At 37.2% G+C, this 21,474-nt stretch overlaps 1 protein-coding gene across 5 annotated transcripts in view; it reads left to right on the forward strand.

Moving 5' to 3' along the window:
* The window catches only part of LOC125238454 (mushroom body large-type Kenyon cell-specific protein 1), a 327,977-nt gene that overhangs the window by 293,028 nt on the left and 13,475 nt on the right, over positions 1–21,474 (forward strand). For 4 of the 5 annotated variants that reach the window (XM_048145807.1, XM_048145811.1, XM_048145810.1 and 1 more), the window contains 2 exons: positions 1,560–1,666; positions 13,804–13,938. In XM_048145807.1, the coding sequence (XP_048001764.1) occupies positions 1,560–1,666; positions 13,804–13,938 (242 nt within the window). The remainder of the gene's footprint in view (positions 1–1,559; positions 1,667–13,803; positions 13,939–21,474) is intronic. The other variant, XM_048145808.1, reaches the window with a different exon arrangement.

Consider the following 21,474-nt stretch of genomic DNA (forward strand, 5'->3'; position numbering starts at 1 on the left):
ATAGTTTCATAAGCAGCATAATAATTCAGTAGATATGTACTTATGTTATTTGCCTGGCCAGTTTTATTTTATTACATTATGATAACAATGATCTCATTTTTTTGTTAGTAGTTAAAACTTAAATGTAATGTTAGACTATACTTTGCCCATGCCCGTTTCTATCCATAATATCAAAGTCCTCATTATTCTTTCAAAATACCTACTCATGGTAATAAACCTTTTCGTAAATAATTTTAATTTCAGCTTCGCCAGTCATGCCAAAACCACATAATAGTCATTATTATTGACAATGGATGAATGTATTTTTTGTTAATTATTTCGAATTCTTCACAACGCACGTAGGTAGGGGAATTACATGAAATGGTCAGAGTACGTTAATATTACTAAATGGAAAAAAAAATGTTTTTGTCTACACTGAGAGAAATTTGCATTGTGAATTTAACAAGTTCGACTTGTTGCGGTTTATCCGTTTGAATCAGCCAAACGTATGTTTAAAACAATATGTGTCAGGTTGTTTTTATAAAATCGACTTGTTGATTCAAATATATTGCCGATTCAAATGACAAGTAGCTTGTTGTTTGAACCAAAGAGCACGTAGGCGCTATTTTAACCAAAAAACTTATTGAACGAATATGAAAACTGGTTGTATTTTCTCTCAGTGTATGACATTTCTCTGCGACAATGTCTTTGCGAGACCACGGCATGATTTTTTTTTACTGAAAGTGCGTTTAAAATGATAAATAACTATCATATTTACTGAGTGTTGAGTTAGTAATCAAATCCTTATTTTAACTAATTAAACATTATTTTTAACTAATTAAATGTTTCTGACGTCCATGTGTCTTGACTTGATATTATTGACTAGGATCTTTAATCACATTTAAAAAATCGTTTGATCTTATTTTAACAGTAACTTAAAAATAACTAGCGGTAATTATGGGTGAAAAATGTACGAAATCCGAGACAATCCTACATGGTCGTGTCAAAACCAATTCTAAACTTCAACATTTTTTTATGTCGGAATCGGATTTCAGTATTAATAAACGAACTATTGTGCCCAATACGACATACGTATACCTAGTAGCTAAATATATTCACTAAAACTATACAACTTTGCCCGACGCTAACAGTCCTGTCCGTAAAAGCGAAATAACCGAAAAATAAACATACTAGCTTTTGCCCGCGGCTTCGCTCGCGTTAGAAAGAGACAAAAAGTAGCCTATGTCACTCTCTATCCCTTCAACTATCTCCACTTAAAAAATCACGTCAATTGGTCGCTCCTTTTGCCGTGAAAGACGGACAAACAAACAGACACACTCACTTTCCCATTTATAATATTAGTATGGATTTTCTTCCCGGACTCTGAAGTGAATCTTTTTTTTTCTCACTTCTCTCGTCTCGTGAGCGTAGCGTCGGGTCAACTGTATGGAAAAAGACGCCGCGCCGACGGACGTCGGCCTTTGCCATACAGTTTGCCCGAATCTATCTCGCGAGACGTCAAGTGAGACCCCCGCCCTTACGTTTGTAGCCAAATGTCTAACCATGTTTTCTCTTTCCAGCTACAGCAGATGATCGCGACGCTAGCCGCGCTGGGCACTGGGCTGGTCCCGCCGGCGCTCTCGCAAGCGTGGCTGATGCAGCGGCTAGGACCCCGGCTACCTGACAGGTAACTAACACCACTATTACCTGACAGGTAACATACGGCACGCTGATCCCGTCGGCGCTGTCGCAAGCGTTGCTGATGCAGCGGCTAGGACCCCGGCTACCTGACAGGTAACTAACACCACTATTACCTGACAGGTAACATACATGGCGGTAGTGACGGCACGCTGGTCCCGTCGGCGCTGTCGCAAGCGTTGCTGATGTAGCGGCTAGGACCCGGCTACCTGACAGGTAACTAACACCACTATTACCTGACAGGTAACATACATGGCGGTAATGACGGCACGCTGGTCCCGTCGGCGTTGTCGCAAGCGTTGCTGATGCAGCGGCTAGGACCCGGCTACCTGTCAGGTAACTAACACCACAACTACCCGACAGGTAACATACATCACGGCTACCTATAAACGTGACGGTACGCTGGTCCCACCGGCGTTCTCGCAATCGTGGCTGTTCTAGCGGCTAGGACCCCGGCTTCCTGACAGGTAACATATGTACACCCAGACTACATGACAAGTAACAAATCTTACTGCTGCGATAGATGCTCGCGACGCTGATAACAACCAAACAATTTAAAGCTGTCTGGAATAACCTTACCTAAACAATAATATAAATACTAGCAATTAGTTGCTAACCTTCACCTAACATTACGATGTTACGTTGATAATTTTCAAATAAATCTATCAAAACGATTCAAAAGCCGCAAAAGTAGCCAATCGTGAGATCCCAAGGTAACTAGCACAATAAACAATAGTTTGGGCTATTATATACTGATTTATAGGGAAGAAATTAACCGATAGTATGGTATTTACTTCAATGCCATTTGAACGGCCCCATGTTATCCTTCTATAAGTCGTATCTGCCTGAGCTTGAGCATGGTACACAAGACGTTTCTAGAAGATTTAGATGAAGTTTGTATGCCCTTCGGAATACAGTAGGTATTGATAGTGGGAACAATCGGTTCAAATTGATTATTATAGCCGTTTGCCCTATTGCTATTTGTATGAATCGAAATGATGAGAGGTGAATGAGGTATTGTGTTGATAGCTTGTTTGAATTTATTATGTAATTGGTTAAGCGCTTATCCTAAATTGCAATTTATGATAATTATTGAACAGAAATACAATGTTTACAAGAGACTTATATTGACCGGGATATAGACCGTGATTACCTTTTTTGATTTTTGTCGAGATCCCGATATTTTGACGTAGCGTTATGATCACGGAAAATTGGCAATATACCTGTAAATATAAGTCTAATTAAATGAAAATAACCGTGAATCATTCAAAATTATTATGTTTACAAGAGGTTTAAAAGGGGAAATCAAAATACAAATTAACTTGTATATGTAACAAATGTTATAAGTACATGGCGTGTGGTGTCGTGGTGGTGTAAAGAAATGAAATATGTACTATCAGCTTCAAAATTGCATGGAGAAATTATGAATGCATTCATTGATTAATTCACCATGCACTTTTGCAGCCGATAGTACCTAATAATGAATTACCCAGATACATCCGGAAATTCTCATACATTCTATTCTTAAGCTATTCATTTTAGAAGTAGGTATATACAAATTCTGTTCAATTTTATTTCTTTTCCTGATTCCGTTATATCAGCCATCTAGACACTATTCTGGCATTAACTTTCGATTGCAACTGGCCTTTTCAAAGTGCCTACTTACGTCCCTGGACGCGAGTGACCTTTATAAAGGACGCTAGCCGTCACTCACTCCTTATGTGGCTAGTAAATATGTATCCAGGGTGCCTAGCCAACCTCACAATCCCTTGCGCCACACCTCGGACACTGACGATCAAATATATGAAAGAGGCGCGTTCTTAGCACACAGTCTAAGCTCGTGTAGGTGAACGCGTACCATGCTTGTATGAGTGTGATATGACAGGTCGACTGTTAGCGTTTTTGACAGGCGGTAACTGTGAGAGTGTGGGTGGGCGGCACTTTCAGCGGGGAGCGGGAGTGGCCATACTGTACGATAGTACTCTTTATTATACTGTGTCGTAGGAGTGAAGACGCTTACGCATCGGAAATCTGAATGCATGCGGACGCAGATTCATTCCAATTTTAATAGATACACAAAAACATACTAACGAGCGATTTCTCATACACAAAATGCGGCTCGATTATGATAGATGTGATTCGTCCCAAGCTCTCCCTATCTGTGTATACAGACAAAGTGCCAAAAATATGTATACAGAACTTTATTACCTGTACATAAAGGTGTGTATACATATTTTTGGCACTTTGTCTGTATACACAGATGTGTTGTTGACTGTACTTAGACATCGGATTCCGTGGGGCGAAACTTCTTGACAGCTAGGGACTTCCTATATCGATAAACTCATTTATCGATACTAGTTCTAAATACTAGTGATCACACAAAGGTTTGCTTATAAATAAAATATTTTTTTATTAAAAGAGTATGCGCATGTGACACTGTTTGAGTTGCAGGCGTCCATAGGTTACGGTAACCGCTTTCCACCACACCGGACCGTATGCTTGGTTGCCACCGACGTAGTATAAAAAAGAAACATTATATAATAAAATAAGAACTCAATTTTCTTCTTCTTTTTTGAAAACGTTTTTAAAAGTTTACTCGTCACAATTTATTTCGACGCTATTTATTTTAGACGCTATGTATGAATTTCATACTGGTCTTCAGAACAATAGTTACAAAAAACATGTTGGAGGCGGCCACTAGTATATAGAACTAGTATCGATAAATGAGTTTATCGATATAGGAAGTCCCTAGCTGTCAAGCAGTCCGCCCCACGGAATCCGATGTCTGAAGTCTTACGTATACCTACCCTGTGGTGGTGCGATAGAGACAGACTGAGTTTCGAGCGCCACGTAGCGTCAATGATAGTCACTTCGGCTAGGCTGAACTTTGCGGTGTTTATGCCTCGAAGTGCTTAGACTTTAGAAGTATAATGTGGAAGGGATGGACTTAAGTCAGTTAGGTTTTGTGTATACTGAAATTTATAGCCCTTTGTAGTAAGGGATATCGTCACTACTTTAAAAAAAACTTGTATCTTCGTCTGTCAATGAAAAGAAGATTGTAAGTATGTATGGAATGCATATAGACTTACTGCGTTTTAACTTTGAGAAGCAACGTGAGATACGAGATTTTTTTTAAATAGTGACGATCTGTGGTATATAATGAACTAGCGACCCGCCCCGGCTTCACACGGGTACTATACCTACATGTAAACCTTCCTCTATAATCACTCTATCTATTAAAAAAAACCGCATCAAAATACGTTGCGTAGTTTTAAAGATTTAAGCATACATAGGGACATAGGGACAGAGAAAGCGACTTTGTTTTATACTATGTAGTGATTATAATAAAATCGTAGTCCACTGGTACAAGTGTCTGGAGTTACTGGGTGCAGGATTTACTTAAAAAACGATACGGTTTTGATAATATAAATTAAATATTTTTCATTTTCATTTTTCATTTTCAATATACAACATACAGCGTGTTCAAAAAAAAAACTTCAATAAAAAGTTTCAGAATATTTTTTATGATTTGCAAAATTTATTTAAATACCTTACAATCATGATCATAATATTATGTTCCAATTTTAATAAATACACAAAAACATGTGCGTGTAAAAATGATCAAAAATAAAACACACTAAAAAATATCAACGTAGTACCTATCTATTTTGAGCAACTTTGTACTTTCTTAGGTAGTTTTGTTAATAATGGTTATTATATACCTATTACTTTAAACGTATTATTAAGTAGAAAAAAAACCATCAAAACTTTTTTTAAATCATAAATGGGCTTACTCTGGGCCACAGACTAGCCAAAGGCAAAGACGTGGCCTACGATGGAATGAGCTCGCCCAAAATAAGAATCCTAACTAAAACGACCTTACCTAGGTATATCCTTTAAAATCTAATTTAGCAACTATCTAGGACTAGGTAAATCTATCATCTAAGTACATATACAGAACAAAACAGGTGCCCACCAAGGCCACACAGCGGCTACATTTGAATTTTAAATGAGATCCATACTATTGTTTGGCTCATTAGTGTCATATACTAACGAACATATTTAGGCAAGATATTTGCATAATAAGCAAGAAGTTACTTGAAGGATTAGTACAACAACTAACCTAACCACAAAATTAAAAATTTTAAAACAACCCCGACATAGTGGATCGATTTTCATGAAACATGCCTAAGAACACTCACGACAAATTCAGCTTTCAAACAAAAAAAACTAGATCTAAATCGGTTCATCCGTTCGGAAGCTACGATGCCACAGACAGACACACACAGACAGACAAACAGACAGACAGACACGTCAAACTTACAATTTGCGTCGGGGGTTAAAAACAACAAAGAATATGAAGGGTGCTCTGCTTATCAGCTTCACAGTAAATGTCACTTGCATTAATAAGCATAAATAAATTAGCTCAAGAACTTACAAAAAGAAAATAAATTAATTCTCAAAAAAAAAAACATCCCGACGTGGCATCACCTGTGAAAGTTTTTAAATAAAATCGTAATAATATTATGTAATTTTGAAAAGAAGATACTTCTATTTACTGTAAACATTTAATAGTAGTAGCCTAAAAGGTCCATACATTTCAGGGGTACGCTTTTGGCTTTGACAGTCCCGTATTAAATCGTTCTTGCCGTTCTTGGCTATGACATACAATTTTGACTACAAAATCAACTTCAGCAACTTGACCTTATACCTGTATACGTACCTAAGTACTAAAATTGTGTTTCCATTATGTAATTTTTATCTAGGTACTGATTATTTGAAACTCGAATTTTGTATGGAAAATTTGTGACACATTTTTTTATCATCGGGATCGAATCAACTCGTGATTCTGAGAGGAATGATCCCAAACACGTCCAGATCTGGTGAAATTCGATATTCGAGATTTATTTTGAAAAACACCCTTTTACCATAATATCACGAACATTCATGTCTAAGTTACTGATCTTACACTAAGGTAAGGCTGTATAATATATGTGTATATGTTATTGCCGCTATATCCCGGTTCGCATCGTTAGGAGAGACGTGCGAAGGTCGCAAAGAATACGTGATATCGAAACTTTATTGCTATTCAATCATAAACTGGGGCGTCATTTCTTACGAGTACAGTATACACCGCTTTCAGGGTCCAAATTGAACCCTAAAGAAACGTTAGGAGAGGAACCAAGAGGTTTTCATAAGTGGGCAAGCTCATCTTTTGACGCACCAACGCGACGTCACCTTTAGAAGACAATATCATCATAAATAACTGTCTTTTATTACTCACCTGTATTATTATTAATAGTCCTTCAAATGTTCACACATAGCTACATAAGCTGGCTCTTAATTACGCGTTAAACTCACAAGAAGCTGGGATATAAATATGGGCATAGATAACTGTCGATATTTTATTTACTTACTGTAAGTATAATTTAAAGGCTAAACAAGCAAGTTCCTGTCTATAACTAGACCGTTTCGTTTGAATAAAGCGTCCAAAATGTCCACATGCAGCTTGCTCTAAATTCAGCGTTCAATTGCTGTCACCTCTAAAAGTCACAATAACAGGCCTTTTGTCATAAATGCGACGTCGCCTCTAGAAGACACTAAAACTACTATTATCATATTTTGTAACTTAATTGTATAATTTAAAGTCAATTTTCTAACTATAACTAGACCGTTTCGTTTGAATAAGGCTTCAAAACGTCCACACATACATGAGCTTGCTCTAAATTCAGCGTTCAATGCTGTCACCTCAAGAAGTCACAATAACAGGCCGCCTTTGTGTCCTGAATGCGCATTGAGACGCTTTTCGCTCAAGTCGTGATGCCGACTGACGATTCAATAGCTGTTTGTTGAATGTGAGAAGATTCAGGTGAGAATTTAGTTTGTGTGTTTATAGTTTGAGCTAAAAAAGTAAAATTATGTACCTAGAAGTTTGTTTACATTACTTACCTACAAGTTTTAGGGAAGAGTGGTACCCCTTACCACAGGTATTTGTTTACTTAATAATTTTTAAGAAAAAAAAACCGCCTTCCTTTGGGGTTCTGGTGATAAATACTTTCAAATGTTGGATTATGTTATCAATTCGTCTGTATATTTTTTAATGTTTGTTATTCGATATCTCCGTCATTTCTGAACCAATTTTGAAATTTGGATGATTCTGAAGTACTTACAGATGAGAATGATTATCAGAACGGAACTCTAACCAGGGGCGGCTCACTCTTCATCAGCAGGTCCACTGCACCAAATGTCACTGTTCTGGACGTAAGTGCATGCTGTTCTTATAAAAATACCAAAGTCACTATAAGTGTGCCGTTCAGATTTGAGGAGTTCCGTTCTGACCATCATCAGCAATTCCACTGCACCAAATGTCACTGTTCTGGACGTAAGTGCATGCTGTTCTTATAAAAATACCAAAGTCACTATAAGTGTGCCGTTCAGATTTGAGGAGTTCCATTCAGACCATCATCAGGAGTTCCACTGCACCAAATATCACTGTTCCGTACGTAAATGCATGCTGTTCCTTTAAAAACACAAAAATCACCATATGTATGCCTTTCATATTTGAGGAGTTCCCTCGATTTCTCCAGGATCCCATCATCAGAACTGGGTTCTGAGAAAAATGGGACCAATCTGTATGCATTTACATTCAATCAAAAAAAATAATTTCAAAATCGGTCTAGTAACGACGGAGATATCGAGGAACAAACATTAAAAAAAATAAAAAAAAACAAAAAAAAATACAGACGAATTGAGAACCTCTTCCCTTGAGATTTGGAAGGCGGTTAAAAAGGGGTATGGTCCACAACTAAAATTTTGTAAATAATTCTTAAAATGAATAAAGAATTTTTTATTTTTTTTTAATTTTAAAGAAGTGGACGAAAAATATGGCGCGACAGATGAACTTGCGACGATTAAAAATTTCACCTCGGTGATTTTTATCTATTTTTAACCGTCGCCTCATATCTCAAGAAGGACGGTTATCAAGTCGTCTGTATTTTTTTTTTTTTTTTTATGTTTGTTCCTCGATATCTCCGTCGTTACTGGACCGATTTTGAAAATTTTTTTTTGATTGAATGTATATGCATACAGATTGGTCCCATTTTTCTCAGAACCCAGTTCTGATGATGGGATCCTGGAGAAATCGAGGGAACTCCTCAAATCTGAAAGGCATACATATGGTGATTTTTGTGTTTTTAAAGGAACAGCATGCATTTAGGTACGGAACAGTGACATTTGGTGCAGTGGAACTGCTGATGATGGCCAGAACGGAACTCTTCAAATCTGAACGGCACGCTTATAGTGACTTTGGTATTTTTATACGAACAGCATGCACTTTCGTCCAGAACAGTGACATTTGGTGCAGTGGAATTTCTGATGATGGTCAGAACCGAACTCCTCAAATCTGAACGGCACGCTTATAGTGACTTTGGTATTTTTATAAGAACAGCATGCACTTTCGTCCAGAACACTGACATTTGGTGCAGTGGAACTGCTGATGATGGCCAGAACCAAACTCCTCAAATCTGAACGGCACGCTTATAGTGACTTTGCCATTTTTATAAGAACAGCATGCACTTTCGTCCAGAACAGTGACATTTGGTGCAGTGGAATTTCTGATGATGGTCAGAACCAAACTCCTCAAACCTGAACGGCACACTCATAGTGACTTTGGTATTTTTGTAAGAAAAACATGCATTTAAGTTCAGAACAGTGACATTTATTTAGTTATGTTTGTTAAGCATATGTTTTGAAGTCAATGTTTGTCAAGCTTCGATTTCTTATAATATAATCGGATTCATGAGGAATTGAGGAAACTCCTCAAACCTTAACGTTATACGTATATTCATTTGTGTTGCCATCTAATAATTAAAGCATTAGGTAAAAGCAGTTTTAAATAGTACATTATGATACAAGTGCGTAAAAAGGAAGTTCGAAACGAGTGGCGATAAATTAAAACACGACCGAAGGGAGTGTTTTAAATCGACACGAGTTACGAATTTCCTTTTCGCACGTGTATCGTACGACGTTTTTCAGTACAGATGAGCCTCCGAAGTTTCGACCTGGCATATAATGAACCACTTCTCGCACTAGTGCGTAAAAAAAACATCGTCTGTACTGAAAAAATACTTACACATTTCTACATAATCCAACATTCGCAAGTAGCTTTCACCAGAACCCAAAAGGCGACGGTTTGTTTTTCTTAAAAATTATATGTATATAGTTACTATTATTTAAAATGATGTTTTTTATAGATCCATCTGTATATTACCCCTTTCCATGTGAATATTTTTCTCATGAAAAAATACAGACATTTTGGCTTTTGCATTACTTTTCTTATTATTTATCTACCTACTCAATAAAGATAGGTGTTACATAACTTTGATATCTATATCACTCACAACAATTTAGTTTAGTTATGTTTTGTAATTTTACTAAATGATTTTCTAGTTTTACAAAACTTTGTACCTATCCTATTTAATCATGACGTTAATTCAACAGTCCCTTATCATTTTACGAGACGAAACCTTTAAAACCGCATTTAATAATGTTTAACGTGCCATTGTAACATATTTAAACACAAATATATATTTTTTTATCTAAGATCCAAGCAATATGATTCAAAAACTATCGGCCGAATATACATTTCAATTCCCATTTTGCCGTCCGACCGCCAGCATCCGAGCGGCTTGACAGCGCTATTCAAAACATCGGTTGAATCTTCCCAGTTCCGATATTGTGAAGGCATTCATATTAAAAGGAAACAGTGTTTAGGCTAGATATGGCGTCTTGGTGATTTTGAGATAAGCTTTTTATTATGAGGATTATAATCAGAATTGCGAAAAACTTTTCGTTCTTATTTTTCCGGAAACGTAGAGTAGATCTTGTACTGAGACTGACTGAAATAGCATTAACACGTTCCGACACTGAGAGAAAATACAACCAGTTTTCATGTTCGTTCAACAAGTTTTTTGGTTAAAATAGCGCCTACGTGCTCTTTGGTTCAAACAACAAGCTACTTGTCATTTGAATCGGCAATATATTTGAATCAACAAGTCGATTTTATAAAAACAACCTGACACATATTGTTTTAAACACACGTTTGGCTGATTCAAACGGATAAACCGCAACAAGTCGAACTTGTTAAATTCACAATCCAAATTTCTCTCAGTGTAGAGTAGATCTTGTACTGAGACTGACTGAAATAGCATTAACGCGTTCCGACGTTTCCGTAAAATATGAAGGAAATGCTTTTCGAACTACATCTGTAAGTATATCGATATAGGGACACACCACCTATCATTTCATTTTGTCGCAATACAAAAATAGACGCGACCTGGGGCCCGTTTCTCGAAAGGTACAAGCCTTGTATTACAAGTGCGCGAACTGTCAAATCGTATGGGTTGTCATGGAAACACACTTGTAATACAAGGCTTGTACCTTTCGAGAAACGGGTCACTGGGGCCCGTTTCTCGAAGCTACAAGTTACAATTTACAAGCGGTTGTCAATGACAAGTTGGATAGAGACTCCCGCTTGTAACTTTCAGTTTTGAGAAATGGGCCAGGGCCAGTAAAACCTGATTCAAAACGTCAGAAACAAAAGTAACAAAATAAATTCGTAATAGATCCGGTAATGAGTATATTTAAATTGCGAAACTTGTCACTTAATATTTAATAATGCTTTTTTAAAGTAACTTTATCATAACTCATTAATTGATTTCCTACAGCTTTTTGTACAATTGGACCATATTGTATTGTACAACAACGTTCGAACCTAATTGCCTCGGACACTGGTGATCAATAGTTATTTGTTATACAAGGGGGCAAAGTTGTATTTTAACGCCGAGTGTGGAATTGAAAAACCAGCAAGTGAAAGGATTCTACAGTTGAACCACGAGCGAAGCGAGTGGTTCGAGAATAGAATCCTGAACTTGCGAGTTTTTTAACATACGAGAAGTAAAATACATTTGCACCCGTGTGTAACACAAAACTTTTTCCCTCTCTATAGCGAGGAAACTACAACGCAAAAAAATGCGTTTATCACTGCTTCCAGTAGTTCCACAGGTGGTAAATCATCTTTATTACTAGATTCACCTACTTTTATAAATTTTAAAGCAGTTAATTTGACTTTAACCAAGGTCAAATTACTTTACCCACTAGTGGATAAAATGCGTTTTTACCCGCTGGTATTAAAGGACAAAACACGTATTTCCGAGCTAGTGAGGGGAAAATATACTAAAGAGGCGCGTTCCTAGCACACAGTCTAAGCTCGTGTAGGTGAACAGGTACTACACTCATACAAGCGAGTGATATGTGACAGGTCGACTGTTCGCGTTTTTGATAGGCGGTAACTGTGAGGTAACCGAGAGGGGGTGGGCGGCACTTTCAGCGGGGAGCGGGAGTGGCCATACTGTACGATAGTACTCTTTGTTATACTGTGCTAATAGTGTAGGTACCAGATCAATTTTTCCAATGTACGAGTGGATAAGACAATTGAAAAATAATGCCAATTTTCAACTAATTTAAGTCCGTTTATATTTCAAACACCCATCTTAACCATCAACATTCAGACATCGCAAGATTGAACCATTATCGTAGATAAGGAACTCAACGGAACTTTGAAAAAATATAAATCTGATGTTTATACTGATATTTATAAGCAATCTGAGCAGCCGTCTTCTGCGGATAATCTGACCGGATGCACGGACATACGGTGCGTAGAATATTATAATAAAATGTCGAGAATTAAGGACCTTTCAAACGGAAAGAGTATTGTAAAAAACAGTATAGAAAAAAAAACTTGAAGAGGAATAGGCGCAACTAATTCTTTACACAAACGTAGTTCTCAATATTTATTTAAACTTTATTGCAGAACCAAAAAAAACATGTACAAATGGCGGACTTAATGCCAAAAGGCATTCTACCAGTCAACCAAATACCAGTCAGTCAAATATTCTTCCTGAATAAGTATTAAGTATGAAAGATATTTTAATATAATTATTTGGATGTATATTTAAAAATATTTTAAGCGGGTTACTCACGTATTAAGTCGATATAGCGTTCGACATGTAATACTTTTAAATAATAAAATGTAATAAAATGTTGTGTTGTTGTAAATGTTGTGTAATATTTTTAAATATGTATGAGTCTCACGGGAGTTTTATATTTGGATGTATACTTAAATGAACTATGACTATGTTTCCCCTAGTGTATTTTTTATTACTTTAATAATTTGGAGCAAAAATATTCTTCATGAGTGATATTTATGTTTTTCCAAATGCTCCTACTCCTTATTATACTCGTAATTACATGTAAAAATTAAAAAAAATAATCAAAGTATTGTTAGATATAGCTGTGGTTGATATTACAAATTGTGTCAAAATTTTGTCTGTCAAATATTTCAGTAATGTCAATAAGTTAAAATATATTTAAAGGTGATTTACCGCCAGTCGTCCTCCTTATCTTTTTTAAAAGAACATATTCTCTTAAAACTTGAGGCAAAAAATAATACTACTTCCTATGTTATAGATAAACTTTTTCTGATAGTTTACATTGTATTCCAGTAAACGATTTGCGAATGGAAAAGTATAAGAGGAAGCTAGTACTTGTAAACTACTGTTAATGTGTTATTTTCATGTTTAACATATGACTTGAAGTAACATACTTTTACTAAGATGTAGGTAGTTTTATTTGTTTGTTTTTACGAAGAATCAGTCTTGAGATGTATGTTTTTGTATTAAAGGATACGATTATTATGAACGCATCCGGTTTATTATGTATAGGCTATACATACAGTATAGGTCATAAAATAACAGAAGTTCTGCCGACAGACTTCGAGTTATAAAGCTATCAGACCTCTAAGACTTTTTTTATATTTCTTTTGGTAGTCACAGACCTCTACTGTTAGCGTGAACTCTTAAGCTGAATGTATACCTGCAAAGTTAATGCTGCAAGTTTTTTGAAACAATCTGCATATGCAAGAAAGAGATGCAGATATTTGTCTCTCACTCTTACCCATAGTTGCGTCTCAAAACTTACAGCAATAACTTGCAGGTATAAATTTAGCTTTAGTCGTAACTTCTGAATTTATATTTTGCTTTTTTACTTACTGAATTCCTCTTCCTCCAGCAGGCTGCAAGACGTAGAGAAGGCATCAGCACCAAGCGCGTCTCCAACCTCCGCAGAACAGCCCCTGGATCTCAGCGCCAAATCCACCTCCAGCACCAGTGGGACGCCACCCCCTGACGCCAAGGATAACGCCAGGTATGTACACATAGTACACCAAAGCAAAACACCAAGACTCTTAGACCAGCAGACTCCGAGACGTAGAGAAGTTATCAGCACCAAGCGTTTCTCCAACGTCCGCGGAACAGCCCCTGGATGTCATCGCGAAATTCTCAGGACCAGTGGTACACCACCGCCTGACGCGAAGGATAACGCCAGGTATGTACGCCAAGAGTATCTATCCATAAGTATCTAGATAAATAGAGAAAATCCCTTTCTAGGAGTAACTATCTAGCCTCTAGCCTCTAAGGAGCAGCCCCTGGATCTCAGAGCCAAATCCACCTCCAGCATCAGCGGAACGCCGCCACCTGATGCCAAGGATAACGCCAGGTATGTACCCCAAGCCAATGGCACCAACACTCTTAATCTCTCTTGGACCAGTGGGTTCAATGTTAGGACTTGTTGCCTTCTACAAATTTCGATAGCTTCTCTTGTGTAATATATATGTGTAATAATATTGATAGTGAGGATATATTCAGTTTTTGAGAAATAGCATCTTTATCTTCTGTGGATAGTTTCTGGATCTCAACGCTAAATCTACCTTTAACACGCCACCACACGACACGACAGAACAGATATCAATATCCTAACATGTCAGCTCCCTTCTGTAGTTGGCAGAAAGTCGCGCAGAATTGTCCAGATCCCAGATTAATTTTATATCACTGTTCAAAAACAATTAGCCAACTGCATCTACCAATTCCTCATCAAATCTAATGATGAGATATTTAAATGTATTTTAATATCAAGCCTATCTTAAAATGTGAGTGTGTTTAGTAAAGCGTCCTACTTTGTCGGTTACCATTAAGGCGAGATTTACTTGTATCTTTTTATATGAATAAACTGATATAGCGGCTTTATAACAATCGACAAAGTGGGACATTTTCCCGTGCACACTCACATTATAAGTAATATCTTTCCACACTCTCAACAGACTATTTTATAGCTCATGCAATTTTACACTTATAAAATGGCAACACTCATGTGATTGATACCATTTATCACCCATTTATAGGCCTTTTGATTAGTAAGTATTGCCAGACTAAAAATTTTACAAAATATGGTGTTTTCACGGCACTAAAAGCTTTCAATTCGTTTTATTTATCCTTTTCAACTCGTAAATGCGTGCAAACAAGACAGTGGGTCAAGAGCATTATAAACATGCAACCTTTTAATGAAATTAGGCTATTTGTGGCTAACATTACAAAAAAGGTCCCCACGCTGTGAGTATTAGTGCGTTTTCACAGACATATCCCATACATTACAGGCGCCATCTTGGATTTTTTCCATTGAAATCCTTCCTCGTCCGATATCGGATCGGCTAATGTGAAAACGGACTAAGGACTAGACATAAGTAGTTCGCTTGACTAGAAGTATCTTCTTCATTCACTAGTTAAGCATTTTTTTTCGCCACTTTTATGAAATGAGATATTTTTGAAAAAAAAATGCTATTTCTATTCAGAATCACTAGCTTCTTCAATCCTACTAGTTAAAAAAATTGTCCCATATGATTTTTTCTTATTTTGTTACCATTTTCCATACATGTTGTGTCGGGTAACAAAAGAGTAAAGTAACAAAAATGTATGAAAATTCTGGGACACTTTCTGTCTCCCAGTGAGATTGAAAGTACTCGTGATTCTGAGTACAATTGGCTTAAAATTCCCTACAAAAATCAAAATAAAAAAATTGAAAAAAAAAAGAAATGCCTAGTTCGGCTCGACATCATTTAGTCCTTTACTTCAATAGTTTAGCTAAACTGTTAATTTATTTACTTGTTCTTTCGCTTATCGGGTGACAAAGACGTGACGCTTAACCCCTCAAGCGCCTTGTTCCAGATCTGTCCCAGGAAATTTAACCTGTAATTAACAGATTGAAAGTTATTAATTCAGTAGCAAATTTTTGACAGCGGCGTTCCAGGGGTTAAACCAATTCCTAGAATTTTATTTGAATGATTGATATATATTGAATCATATGATTCATACATATTTATCAAAATCTTCATTCCATTAATTACATCCGTGAATAAAATAATGAAATACATCAGTGTACGAAAGTTACATGTTCACTCACTATACTGTAGGCTTGTGTCGTTCACGAACTATGAACTGTTAGGAATAAAATCCCATCAATGACCGAAATGAACTGAATCTTTCCGTGCTCTGAGAATCGGTCTTTGCTCATTTAGTTCAGTATAGGATCGGCGAGCGCGAGCGGTTTGGATCAAGAACGAGTGTGTGACTGCGCCGACCGAGAGCGAGAGCTACTTAGCAGAGCAACAAAAAAAGTCAAGTTTTCATATTGAACTTCGGTTACTTACAACCTTTCGGCCCGAAATGTTACTATCTGTGGACTATTCGTATCATTTTGACGCTATTCGGTCCCATTCATTCTGATCTTTCCGACCGCAGTGGTCGCTGATCTGGCTGAACTAAATGAGCAAAAGACCTAAAAGAGCGAACTAGTTCGTGGGAGCGATTGAACGAGATCGGAGCGCTTCGATCAACGAACGAAACGGCACAAGCCTACTATACTGTACTGCACTTTCTACCTTTTGTAAATAAACACTTTCTTGACAACTTAAAACTCGTTTATTCCATAATCAAACTAGCTACCTATAGTATTTCGGAAAAATCTTAATAGCGTGAGGCAGCTTTTGTATGGGGGTTTATCAGCGACATCTATTGGGATATGTGGAAGTATAATAAGTATTTTCTTTTAATTTGGGTGACATATTTTGCGCATTACGGACCCTTTTCTAATGGAAAAGCACGTTTCCCCATTAGACTGAATGCTTTGTATTAAGGTCACTTATTTAATCCATTTGTTAATTTGAAAGCTTAATCGTTAATTGCTTTTGTGTTAAATTAACTATAAAATGGTAATTAACATGACACGTTATGTTAATTTATTGTCACGTCGCGCGTCGTTGTGAAGTTTGTACTTATCCATACTAATATTATAAATGGGAAAGTGTGTGTGTGGAGATAGTTGAAGGGATGGAAAGTGACATAGGTACTCATTGTCTCCTAACCCCCACTTCCCTAAAATATGGTGGAAATTAGTATAGATCATTCCGCAGTTTTCGAATTTAATGCAAACGAAGCCGCGGGTAAGTGCTTACTTACTGCGATGGCTCAGCGACCCGAAGTGGATCTTGGCCTCCGACAGTAGATTCCGCCATTCGCTCCTATCCTGTGCGATCTGATGCCACTCGGTCACTTGAAGGTCACACAGGTCTTTCTGGACCTCATCGATCCATCGGTACCTGGGCCTTCCGACCGGCCGTTTTTCAGTAGATTGCCACAAGTAAGCTCTTTAGGCCGCACGATCCTCTCGAATCCTCTCCACATGGCCGAGCCATCGCAGACGAGAAGCCTTGCTCTCGCCGATGACGTTGGGCTCACCCACTAGCTCTTCCACCTCCAAGTTCTAGGGTAAAAGCTAGTTCATTATAATTCAGATTTTTTTCACCACCCCAACTGCCTTTAGACTGACATATATCCGATCCATAACGCAACCAGAGCTAATTATTGACGAATTTCAAAGATCGAATACAGCCGTTTTTTTTTTTTCGAACTGAACGATTACAGATTGTGTAGGAAGGAAAGTCACAAGCTTTTAAACCTACACACACTTGTAGATGGATGCTCCTATTGGGCTATTGCACAATACACGCGCATCATTTCCATGTGTGTGTACACGTGAACCACCAGCGAGTCGTGTCATCACGCACGCACACAACGACAACTGAATGCTCAATGAGCTAACAACCGCGACACTTCCGCCGGCGGCTTGGCCGCATTATATGCTCAGAGATATCATAACAGTCATTTACTGCTAATAAAATGCATAATGCAGATTCTCATTGTATCAATGCCTGATTTCTTAGAGCAAAAAGTGACATCAATAATGTTTGCTTGAGCAATCTTAATGTGTATAATGGAATACTAAGATAACGTACATTCTTGCCCAGTGTTACCAAAAAAGGCAAAAAAACTGTACTAAGTGGGTAAAGAACGCACTTTGATATTTAATGGGCCAGAACTTAAATTTTTGCCCATCCGACTAGCATGAACGGTCTTATGCATTTTACAATGTATTGCTATCGCTTTCACTCCCAGCCCAGGGTTAATACATATATTCTATAAAGTATAACGGATTGGATTTCACCTCCCCCTTTCTTCCCGTGGGTGTCGTAGAAGGCGACTATGGGATATGGGTTAAATTGTGGCATAGGCGAGAGGCTGGCGACCTGTCACTGCAATGTCACAGTTTCATTTTCTTTCAACCCCTTATTTGCCAAGAGTGGCACTGAAGCTTTAGTAGTTTCATGTGTTCTGCCTACCCCTTTATGGGATATAGGCGTGATTGTATGTTGTATGTATAACGGATCGAGTATACACGGTGTAACATAAGGAAACCGAAAGATTTCAACTACCTACGCATTTCTCAGAGCAAAATAAAGGTAAAATGTTATATGATTTGAAAAAAAATTTTTTTTTTTTTACTTTTATTGTATATATTTTCACATAAAAAGTAAATTTTATTCATAAAACTGGCACTTAAAATTAAAGTTTTCTACTTAAATAGTTACTTTTCTATATCTAGCGCCATCTAGACGACCATACATTTTTCTTGATAGTCTGAGGAATGTTCTTTTTTAAACTATCAGTATATACGGAGTTATATCTAAATAAAAATCTGTGGGCCTAGTGAAAAAGGGTATAACTCAAATTGACTCGGTGAAAAAGGGCACAAGTCCCACCTCGGACTTGTGACCTTTTTCACCGAGTTCACTAGGCCCACAGAAATATATTTCTCCCTATTTTCTTTAAAGAGACACATTTACTGCACAAGTGTACAATAAGCTACAATTTGCGCCTTTACGGGAGACGTTTCAATTATCTAGGAAATTCAGTTTTCGCTCAACACCCCAAGACTTGATCGGCACTTAAAATTAACTGTCATACGTATAATGGCGTCGCAGTTATATCTAACCAAGAACGATTGAATACTGGACTGACAAAACCCATACAAAAAAGCGTACCCCTGAAATGTATAGGCCTTTAAGCTTAAAACTAGATGGCGCTATTCGCAGCCTGGAAGTGGCCAAAATAATGTTTTCCCCAAATATTTTTTCGTGTTTTTATGTTTTATAAGAACAAATGACATATTTCTTTATTTTAATATCATGATATCAAGTGAATACGAATTTTGAAAACAATAAATTTGTAGGCATCATCAGTGTAGTTATGATAGTATTTAATAGATGGCGCTAAAAAATCGAGGTACGATTCTTAGTATAAAGTATGTAAATCCTATATAAATAATCCTTTTATCTAACCGTTTTTTTAAAGAACCCCACTGATTATTACGTACTTCGCCGGACGGCAATGGCCTGTCAGCACCATCTTAAAACCATTTGTTTTTATTTATGAACCATTGAATTAAATTTTAAAGCGAAGCCGTGTAAACAGATAAAATCTGAGAATAAGCAATAACAGCAAGAAAAATGTGTGGTCATTTAGATGGCGCTACACTTTTAGACGATTCTCGGCTAGATGGCGCTAATATTAATATTTAACAATTTTAACACATAATTTATCGAGTTATATAGGCCAAATTGTCAAAACTGTGGTTCAAAAGTTTTAATCCTGTGTCGAGAGATGGCAGTCTATGTACCGTGACTACACGGTTTCATTTGACAGTAAGTATTAGGTAATAATTCTCTACATACTCGATCCTCTTTGCAGTGATGATGTATTTTACACAAAATTATGAAACAAAATCTATCCCTACATTTAAACATAGTTTTAAAATAAAGGCCAACGAACTATTTATTTTAAATAAACAATGCAACTGTCATAAAACCGATGAATTTTCCTGTACAGAAATAAACTCACTCTGAATAGCCCATAAAACCTTATCAAAACAACCAAATAAGCTGGCAACACTAGGAAGGCTATTAACAATTCTCCATGGTCACTGGTCCTATCGCTGGCAACACTTCCTATTGAAACGATCACATTTCACAAACAATGAGATGTGAACGCACCCATTAAATGATGAAAACGAAACGGGAGTCAATGACCTTTTGACAGGCGACGCCATGATTGTTTAAAATGGCGGGTTCAGATGGGCAGTGTTTGAAGTTTATGGGCGCGGATAGTGTAACAGTGTGTGGTGGATGTTGATCGTTTTAGTTGCTATGGTGTCTTGTGAATTAGACCCATCGACTTACAATAGGGACTGAGCTCACACTTTTTTTGCCATACTAAATTGAACCTTATCACCTGCGCATAAAGGCGTTCTTGACAGACTAGCAAAAGTGTGTCCACATGAGAGGGTCAAAGTTGGGGCTGGTGTCCCTCTCGCACGTGTGACCAGTGTTAAAAAATTACTATAGTAGTAGTATTTTTACCTGTATGATAACTAAGTTTATAAACTTCTTAAATTATTTTCGCATTATATCGAGGCAAGGGTATTAATACCTTGTAACGAATTGGTAAGTCATTATTATGAAGCCATAAAACCAAAAAATTGCGCAATTATTAAAAACCTTTAATTGGGTATTAGTAGATTTGGTAGTAACTTTGAATATTGACTGGTATCCCCAAATGATGACAGTGATGACGTCATTCAAATGATTTTGATAGTGGTAATAAGTGCGAGAGGGACACCAGCCCCAACTTTAACCTCTCATGTGGACACACTTTTTGGCCTAACTACTCATTCTGGTTTAATTATAATTCTGTGATTAGACCTCACACATTGGGAACAATGACACATTGCGCAACGGTTTTTAAAGACCTTAGCGACGAGTTAAAAGTAATACGGTTAGGTACAAAAGTTGAGTAGGCAAGTTAATCAAAATAATTATTAAGAATATTAAATCTTTTACTTTTTAATTGATATAATATGGCATTAGGATGTATGCACCATACCTCATTTCTAGGGGGAAAAGATTGGTTGAATTGGCAACATTTTCACTTTTTTTTAAATTTTGCACGTGTAACATTTTCACATTTCAAGCCAATAAACTGTTTTGTCATTGCTTTTTATTAGTGCAATGTGTGACACTAATTCAATGCACCATAATAATTTTTTTTTATACTACGTCGGTGGCAAACAAGTATACGGCCCGCCTGATGTAAAGCGGTCACCGTAACCTATGGACGCCTGCAACTCAAACAGTGTCACATGCGCGTTGCCACCCCATTAGAAACTTGTACATTCCCTTTTGCTGTGTTAAGTACACAGCAAAAAGGAGTGTACAAGTTCTAAGGAGGGTTCGAGTTGCCGACGACTCAAAGGACAATAAACGGAACAAGTTAGTTCCGTAAGTCCTCCCGTCATCAGCACACCGCACCCTCGTTGAGCTCTGGGCAGCCTTACTCACCGACAGGAACACAACACTATGACCTAAATAAATACCTTTTTTTCTAATTTAAGATACAAAAAAGATTGAATAGATTTTGAATACCTACTGTGGAGGCCGTTTGTATACGACTTGAGGAC

This window comes from Leguminivora glycinivorella, chromosome 23 (assembly GCF_023078275.1).
Source record: "Leguminivora glycinivorella isolate SPB_JAAS2020 chromosome 23, LegGlyc_1.1, whole genome shotgun sequence".
In the NCBI taxonomy this organism is placed as follows: domain Eukaryota; kingdom Metazoa; phylum Arthropoda; class Insecta; order Lepidoptera; family Tortricidae; genus Leguminivora; species Leguminivora glycinivorella.